The 9,809-nt window shown below is 38.7% G+C and overlaps 1 protein-coding gene across 1 annotated transcript; it reads left to right on the forward strand.

Moving 5' to 3' along the window:
• The first annotated feature begins 1,014 nt into the window (after nt 1–1,014).
• Nucleotides 1,015–5,076, forward strand: amigo1 (adhesion molecule with Ig-like domain 1). Its single transcript, XM_060882293.1, has 2 exons — nt 1,015–1,491; nt 1,921–5,076. Exon 2 carries the CDS (start codon nt 2,043–2,045, stop codon nt 3,522–3,524), a length of 1,482 nt encoding a protein of 493 aa, XP_060738276.1. The 5' UTR covers nt 1,015–1,491; nt 1,921–2,042; the 3' UTR covers nt 3,525–5,076.
• The last annotated feature ends 4,733 nt before the right edge of the window (nt 5,077–9,809 follow it).

A 9,809-nucleotide genomic window follows, 5' to 3' on the forward strand; every position in this document is an offset into this window, starting at 1 on the left:
TTTTGAATCCTTTGTTGTTAATAATAACATCAAAGGCCACAAATTAATGCTAAAATCATTTCGAGTCCTGAAACAGCCTGGTATCCCATTCAGGGTATATTCCCTTCTCACTCCCAGGAACACTGTATATATATATATATATATATATATATATATATATATATATATATATATATATATATATATATATATATATATAGAGAGAGAGAGAGAGAGAGAGAGAGAGAGAGAGAGAGAGAGAGAGAGAGAGAGAGAGAGAAAGAGAGAGAGATAGATAGATAGATAGATAGATAGATAGATAGATAGATAGATAGATAGATAGATAGATAGATAGATAGATGATATCCTAAGGATAAGTATATGAGCCAGAATATAAGTTGATAAGTTAATGATCAGCATAGTTATTATATGCAATTCCCGAGCCTTTTAGAATAGATATAGACTAGTTACACATTCAGGTAATATATATATAATTATCCCAATTAAGTGTGTGTGTGTGTGTGTGTGTGTGTGTGTGTGTGTGTGTGTGTGTGTTTGGTGGTAGTGGTGGTGGTGGTGGGGTCCTGCATGCCATTAATTCTCGGTATTTGTAGTGTGTTTAAGCGGATAAATGCACTCGTTTTTGAGCATCTGGTGATGTGTTGGTTGTGACGCAAAGGACTAAGTGCACGGTTGTCCGTTACCTAAAATAAGTTTGACACCCAATGCACTAAGAATTGCATGAATTTTGAAATAAATGGATTTCAGTAACTCGCGTTTTTTTTTTTTTAATGAATATGTAACAAACCTCCTAACAGAATAATAAGCACGTGACAGGATACGTTCCTGTCAGGATTTAATGGCGTGTGGGTAAGATTTGGAAGGGATTTCATAATTTCAGGAAAAGATAAAGGTTTGTACAGCAGGCGACGTGAATGAAATCCGGGGCGCAACCTGAGTGTTTTTCTGCGTGTGAAAAAAGCTGAGCGAAAGCGCGCGACTGCTCATGCGCCCGGGCAAGTCAGTGTGCGTGAAGAGATTCTGCTCATCGCATAGTCAGTGTGGCGTCTGATCAGGGGTCGAACACAGCTCATTTCTCCTCCTGTCACACTGGATCTCCAAGCCTCACGGATCTCATGGACGCTTAGGCTCAATTGACATCTGAAATGGATTTATTTACATCTGTCGTTTTGTGTCTCGCGGATTATAAGAAGACCGGTTGTGAGCGCGTCCTTTATTTACGTAATGTGGTAACTATTTGCGCATTACAACTGCGATAAAAATAAATAAATAATTAATTAAAAATCCTGCTCGAAACGTTGTCGGGGAAATTTTTTTGCGTCTTGGAGGACTGGGGGACACAACAACAACAAAAAAAGCTTGTATCTCCATCTGGCTTTTGTTGCTGAATGGGAAAAGCATGGAACGTTACTGTGATGACCAATGGATAAACACACGCCAGCTCTGGGCTTTATTTCCATGCAAACCTTGATGCATCGTAACCTTCTGGAGGTAATGTAGGATTACATGTAGAATTCGGGGTTTTGTTTAGTTTTGTTCTTATTTTAAAACATTGCTTTACATAGACACGTTGAACGATGGGACCAATGCATATGGGAAATGGTGCAATGCAACGCTGCTGTCTAGGAGCACTACAGGCCATAACATCTCACCTTTCATCACCAAAGTGTTTTTTATTGATCGTTGTTTGCAGAAGGTTTCACTGAGAATATGAATTTGCTTTTTAACGGTAGTGAACATAAATGAATCTCCTTCATGTGCAAGATCTTTAAATATCTCTAGTTTGTCTGCATGTATTCAAGAGTAAGAGAAAACACTTTTGCAAAGAAGTGCCATAAATGTTGAAATGCACACTGTAAAAAACAACTTATATTTCAACAGTACATGATCTATTTTTTTTTTTTGTTTTTCTGTTTTCAGCTTATACTCGGCGACTTGTTCAGCTCACTCTGTTAATCTCTTCTTTGTGCTTAAAGAAGCCGAATAAAACATATATCGTCATAAGACTACATGTAGGTCTGACTCTTGACAGAGTGGGAGCTATGCCATCCTCCATGGAACTGTTCATTAAGTGGGCTATCTGCACTTTCCTGGTTCTTATCCACATACCTGGCACTGATGGCTCAATAGTGAATTTCCACAAAACATGCATATGTGCCAGTAACATTGTGAGCTGCTCCAAAATGAACTTAACTACTATTCCACCTGATCTGCCCAAGTACACAGCAGTGCTTGATCTGAGCTATAATGACATCACCAGACTTCGTGCAGAATGGACCACATACAAGCTCCTGAAACTCCACAACCTTTTACTGAGCCACAATGGCTTGCATTTTATCTCTACTGAAGCTTTTGTTCATGTTAAGCACTTGCGCTACTTGGACCTGTCCTCCAACCACATCCGGCAACTGGATGAGTACATTTTTGAACAGCTAGAGTGTCTAGAGGTGCTTCTGCTCTACAACAACCATATTTCCCAGATTGACCGCACTGCTTTCACAGGCTTAAGTAAACTACAGAAGCTCTACCTGAGCCAGAACCAGGTGTCCCGCTTCCCACTGGAGCTGGTTAAGAACAAGACGCGACTGGAAAAGCTGAGTTTATTGGACTTGTCTTCAAATCGGATCAAAGTCCTCCCCATTCAAGACCTGCGGGACCTGCCAGCCTGGCTCAAGAATGGACTATACTTCCACAATAATACACTTATCTGTGACTGTGAACTGTACACCCTGATGGTACATTGGTATTTGCGACGTCTAAACTCCGCTGTGGATTTCAAAGATGACTATACCTGCATAATGCCAGGGCCTGATAGGAAAATCTTGCATGTTTTTGAGCTAAACATGCATATGAACTGTAGTACATATAATGAATCAGTGGAGGAAGCCTTTTTGGAGCAGTATCTCGTTCTCAAGTGTGATACCCGGCATCGGGACATGTCCAAGACGTGGATGTTACCTGGAAATGTAGTAGTATCACCTGGAAACAACCAGACTGCTGAAGTTCTACCAGATGGCAGCTTGGAAATCAGTTCAATAAAACTAGAGGACTCTGGTCAGTACACCTGTTTTGCTGTTAGTGAATACTTTAATGAAACCCTGTATGTGTGGGTGAAGGTGCATAACTTCACTCTTAATGGAAACAGCGAGACCCTCAATACGGCATACACAACTCTGGTGGGATGCTTGGCCAGTGTGGTCCTTGTGCTCATCTACTTGTACTTGACCCCTTGCAGGTGCTTCTGCTGTCCAGGACAAGGGAAGAACAAAAACAATCATGAGGACAGTATTCATTCATCTATGCTCAGCGTCACCCCAACTCATGAGGATCTGGCAACCAAAGCAGAGCCCAACAGACATGTTGCCTTCATAGATCCCAAGGACCTGCAGGGCCAGAATGGGAAAGTGAATCGCAATGGGGAAGAGGAACTTGAGGATGAGGCTAAGCATGGGAAAGGAAAGAGAAAGAAATCAGTGGCAGACTCTATTAGCTCAGTCTTCTCTGACACACCCATTGTGGTCTGAATGGATCCTGTCCAGATTTGAAACTGGGCAGTCTTCTATAATGGATGCAAATTGTGTGAGGTTTGTTCAGAGGCAATGAGTTGTTGAGACGTCTTTGGAAAAAAAGCAACAGTAATGCAGTTTGCACCCTTCAGCATGTGGCTAATTAAAGACACAGTGTTATATAGCTTTCCTTTGTGAATTTGACATGGACAACTTAGAGAAGCCTTTCCAGCATTTTAATCTGTAGCACTTAAGTATATACTGTGAAATGGTCTTGCCATATACAGTAAGTGGACTTTTAGCAATGTGTCACTGAGAAGTGGGGAAGCTCATAGGGAACAAAGCAAAATTAATTTCTCCTGGCAAGCCTTATTATTTAGTAATATATAAACCATATAAAACATACATTATGATTCTTAGACTGCTGAGAGTAGAAAGATTATACCTTGTGTCCTGTAGCCATTAGTACTTACAATATTTATTCCTCCCTTCCCCAAATGCTGACTTGCCATCATCATCACTTTATATATAGATTTCAGTCATGAGTCATTGCTAGAGGAGTGGCATGCCATTAGCCACCATCACGGTGAATGCTGAACACTGTCAAGTGCATTTGAAAGGACGTAGCAAAGGTTTGAATGTACTCATACAAAATATCTCTAAGCTTACCAGTATGTCAAAAACGTGCAAGAAACGTGTTTTAATAAAAAAAAGTTAAATTGGAGAAAGTCCAATTGCTGCATTATGATAATATTTCTATTGGTTCTTGTTAATATAGAGTTAGATATAAGGTAATAGGAGAAGATATTAAGGTAATAGGTAACATTAAGCCAAAGTTAATCTTCACTGCATTGTAAATCCATAGACACTTGCAATAATGCCACAGGACAACAGCTTATGCTGAATTTTAGAACAAAAACATGCTGGATTTTAGGACAAAATGCTAAGACTTCTGTTAGATAGATGTCGTCTTTTAGCATCCTGTTCGAGTTTGGTTATTGAAAGTTTGGGTAGTTGTAGCACCAAAAATTAGAACTGACATGACAGCTGCCATTATCCCCAAGGATCACTGAAAATTGATGCCAGGCGCACAATAGCATTTCTTGTAATCCCCAGCTTTAGAGTAAATTAAATCAGCATGTTGTGTGCACAGCAAATGTATACCTTAAACAATGACTCGTAATCGCATTATGACTGCCATTCTCTGTCAGGAAATATGGCCTATTATTTGCACAATGCCATTTGCATGAGGTTGTCTGTCATGACAACCAGAGAGAGAGAGAGAGACATTTCCTGAATGCTAATAACCTCTTAAAATAGAATAAGGTATCTCACCGGCTTTTCTCTAGTACACCAGGACAGTCCATAATGCAAACACAAAAACTGTTTTTCAATCATCTTTGATTCTCAAACCATTTCAAGTTCAGGGTTATTTGCATATTTTGTCAGCTTTAGTCATTTGCTGAGTCACCTATTGTCAAAATGTTGTCCAAGAGATTGGTCTCATCATTAACTACACCTGAAACCCTCAAAAGATGCTTGTAAGAAGCTTTTTGAGAAAAAGGAGAAAGTCTATTCTGCCATATTAATTATGCATGTTACTACCCAGTGTCACATAGGCTTTAATGAGCATGATAAACACAGTAGAAGGATTCCTCAGATATAGCACACAATGAACATTTTACAGTGGTGGTTCCATGTGTACTGCCACATAACATGCATTCTATGTAGCATTCAGCTGCCATACTCTGTAACTGTATCCATACCCCATAAAAGTTTCAACTCTCTGGCTACACGTTTGCCTTGAGTGAAATAAGACGGTGGTTGGACAGTCAAATCATTTTTATTTCCAACCTGCTTGGGTGAAGTCAAAGGCAGGCTAATTCAAACCATACTGATTCTCAAAGGTAAATCATTATGGAGGACACTAGCAATGGAAGTATATTAGAGTAATCTAGTTACAATCTGTGTAATAAGGGAATAAAATCTCTAAGATTCTCTTTTCTGAGGGGAGCGCCCATCTGGTTCGCACAGTATCATCTCAGGAAAAAAGTATCAGAAAATGAGAGCAGCTATGATGGACAGCGGCAGGCAGTGGGCAGCTCAGGCCTATTAAACGCCTCCACAGCTGAAGCCAAAATCCTGTGACGTCCTCACCATCGTGATCTCTATTGGAAAAGGCCAGTGTCTATGTTGCTTTCAAGCATGCTTCACATTGGCAAGAGACACAACACCCAAACAAGATCTAATGGATATTTAGCCCTGTGTCATTCGTTTTCCTTTAGTATCAGTCCTTGGATATTGTTAGATGGCAGCAGTATTCTATTAATCTGTTTATCATTGAGCATTTAATGGTCGGTACATCTGTGCTTTTGTGTGTTGCTTCTGTGTTTGTTTAAAATGTTTATCTTGAAGACAATGTTTTCTTAACCAGCATTTTGTCTGATTTCCTTGTACTTCTATTAGAAGTGCCCAAGTCACTCCTGTAGTTTAATCCTGCTGGCTCTAATACCGACACGTATTAGGTGTATCAATTTAATACAGCTGGCCCTGATATATTCAGATGGTACTGAAGAGCCTGTTCATGTGGGTTAAAGCTGAAAATAACTTGTGGGGGGTGGGGGGGTTAGATCACAGGGAGCATATTGGGCCTCCTTCTTCTTTATATAGTGTTCTTTATGCTGTTGTCTGGATTCCTCTTGTGACAAAAGTTGAGATGTTGAGGATTTTATAACATTATCTGTTGTAATTTATGTTTCTGTCATATGAAATCTTAAAGAGATGTTTACAATGTGTCTCAATATGTCTGTATATTCAAATTAAGAAGTTAGTAAATAGACCAGAAACTTCAGTAAGCCATTACAGACTTTACCTATGGAGGCAACAAAGCACTGTATCATTAAGCAGTAGGTTATATGCTCTTTTTCAGGAAAACACTGTTATATGTAGAAATGTTTGTGAAAAAAACCCAGAGATTTGCCTTGACTTTACATTATGCGCCTCTAATACCTTTCTTTAGGATAATGTATAATGTATAATGTAAGCACACTAAATTGTGTATCAGTGTACATATTTCTTACCTAGACACTTTAATCCTGTTTGTGAATATGTTCTGTTCATTTTGGGGTTTTTTTTAAGTGCCATATACTGTATGTAACATGTATGTAATATTTCACAACTCTGTATGTCAAGTATTTTATCTTGTTAGTTTTAAATCTCTGGCTACTAAGAGACTATTGATATAAAGTGTCTGTGTCTGTCTGTTGTCTACAGTTGGATATACAAAGACTTTTAGTCTTATCAGAAATACACTGACCATGTCACAATCATTTCAACAAAAGTGCCCGTCTTTAGTTTCTGTGAAAGTAAAAAAACAACAAAGAGACAAACACATCTGGCTACCGGAAATCACCTAAAGTAGTAAAAGCTTTCCAGTGAAAACATGGCCTGTCTCGATAAGCATATTATGAGTGCAATATCCATTAGATGCTGTATAGTGCTGGTCCTGTTTTAGAGCTGGAGAGGTTCTGCTGTATCGAGTGTCTATGATAGACTGCAGACTGTGACTGAGGGGAGGGTAAAGCTATAGACAATTATTATGATGGTAAAATTATTTGCAAAACTAATAAAATGGTTACAGCTTCATTTTGGAGTCAGCTTTGCTTTTATGGTTTAAGCTAGTACATTTACGCCTTATTTCAGTTAAATGAGCTCATATTGAAGCTATATCTATAAATAAGTCAGTTCCTAATTAAGATCTAATTTACGGATTTACCAGCGACACAACAATGCTAACACTTGCAGGCGATATTTATTAGAGCTTTGTTAGGTAATCAGGATAGGTAACGTCACATAGAGTCACATGTTAGTTGTGTGTATGTATGGGTTTTTTCAGGGAACTCTGGTTTACTTCCAATACTCAAATCATACTTGCAGGTGGATGACCTGTACATTTACTCATTTCAGTGAGGTTTTTATACAAAGCAACCTATAATAAAGACAGAATACAATTGGGCAATTAAAGGGTTCAAGCTCTACAGTGGCATATTTACAATGCTGAGATATAAATGCATTACTTTCCGGTTATTAGCAGATAGCCCAATGCCTTCATCACTGAACCACTATATTCTGATATATTCATCATATTTTATTTATGTTAATGTATATTCATGTCGGTAATAACACCAATAATTAACACAGTCATTGATTTTGATTATTCCAATTATAATATATATAAAAGAATGTGGTTATGGCACTTATCTTAATGTAAACAAAACCAATTATTGCCATGTCAGAAGCATGTGGACCAGTAGACTAGACATTGGGAGTGTATAACACATACAGTGGTAAAGCAGTGCCATCTACTGGTCACAGAGTATAACTGCATGCATAATAGTATGAAAGCAAATTGGGCAAGACCTAAAACATTTATATGGATTTATATTCTGTGCACAGAATTTTGTGCTGTATGTGGAGTTTTAATGCTACCAGCTTGGGCTGATGAATAATGTGAAAAGGACCAACGTCCAAGACCAAGACTTCTTGACTCTAACACACCTGACCAGCTTGATAAGGGCTTAACAAACAGCTAGGAATAAGGCGACTTTAAAATTTTGGAGCTGTACCATTCTGACAGAGAGATCAACAGTTGGCTAGTTGGCTAGTATTGTCAGTGGTGATATATCAGAATCAGAAACAGAATCAGAATCAGATTTATTGGCCAAGTGTGTTAACACACACAAGGAATTTGGTTCCAGCAGTTTATGACTCTCAAAAGTACAGACATAAATAACACTATACTATACAAACTATACAAGATAATGCAGATGATGAGATACAATATAGACAGAATGAGCATTAAATATGAATATAGCGATATAACGATCAGTTATGTACATAATGTTTGGGAGTGCAAATAACAATATTGTGCAATATTATGCTTTTTGTACAATATACAGCAGCAATAGTGTGTAATATACAGATGTATATATGTATTGGTTAGTTGTCAGTGGTGATGACATTCAGCTGTATCTCCTCTACACAAGTATACAGTCCTGTAGAATGGAGAAGATTCTATACAAAGTAGACAATTTACTGACTTTCATGGATGATAAATCTGACCAAAGCTACTGACTCCACTTTGGAACCACAGCACTATAGCACAGGCTTTGTAGAAATGGCCTGTGTCCCCATCAAAGCTGTGAGGTGTTGAAGGACCAAATAAAAGTTTAGAACATACAGTTATCATCAAGTGTAGGGGAAGAAACATTACTGAGACTGCTGTTGTCAGTACTAGCATTCTAAATAGCGTCTAGCACACATAGCAGCCTGGCTGAATCAGTTTGACAATATTAATAATATACAAAACTCTTTGTGTGTGTGTACATGTGTGCATGTGTGTGTTACGATTTAATTGATTAACTATAAGATTCAGGGTTCAGGATCCACACGTGATGAAAGAACTGAAAGATGCTTGCAGCTGTGGATATGTTTAATTCATATGTATTACTATATAATTATTTGGTACTTTTGACTGTTATGCATCATTCATACCGCATGAATCCAGACTACCAGGTAAATATCATTCATTCATTCATTCATTCATCTTCTACCGCTTATCCGAACTACCTCGGGTCACGGGGAGCCTGTGCCTATCTCAGGCGTCATTGGGCATCAAGGCAGGATACACCCTGGACGGAGTGCCAACCCATCACAGGGCACACACACTCATTCACTCACGCAATCACACACTAGGGACAATTTTTCCAGAGATGCCAATCAACCTACCATGCATGTCTTTGGACCGGGGGAGGAAACCGGAGTACCCAGAGGAAACCCCCGAGGCACGGGGAGAACATGCAAACTCCACACACACAAGGTGGAGGCGGGAATCGAACCCCGACCCTGGAGGTGTGAGGTGAATGTGCTAACTAGTAAGCCATCGTGCCCCCCCCAGGTAAATATCAAATTAAGTTAATTTTAATACCAACTGTAACACGACAAAATGTGGAAAGGTTTAAGGGGTGAATACTTTGACGTAGTTCCTGACTGAAATGTTTCATAAATGTTATTTTGGAGAAAAACATTAAGAAGCTTTCTCTATAATTTTGCCAAGGAAGAGCAGTTTGGAAATTGGACTGCAATTATGTGTGACTAAAGCCTAAAAGTTGTGTAGCTCTTGAGTAGTGGTCTAGTAGCTGAATGGGTCTGGAAGGCAATTTGATGATAATGAGCTGTTTACTACATTTAAAACTGTGCTACAGAGACAAATACCTGTTTGAAAAAGAAAGTTGGAACTAAAAA

This window comes from Tachysurus vachellii, chromosome 11 (genome assembly GCF_030014155.1).
Source record: "Tachysurus vachellii isolate PV-2020 chromosome 11, HZAU_Pvac_v1, whole genome shotgun sequence".
Lineage (NCBI taxonomy): Eukaryota > Metazoa > Chordata > Actinopteri > Siluriformes > Bagridae > Tachysurus > Tachysurus vachellii.

Coding starts and splice junctions, on each gene's coding strand:
- amigo1 (XM_060882293.1), top strand. CDS start 2,043: ATGCCATCCTCCATGGAACTGTTCATTAAGTGGGCTATCTGCACTTTC.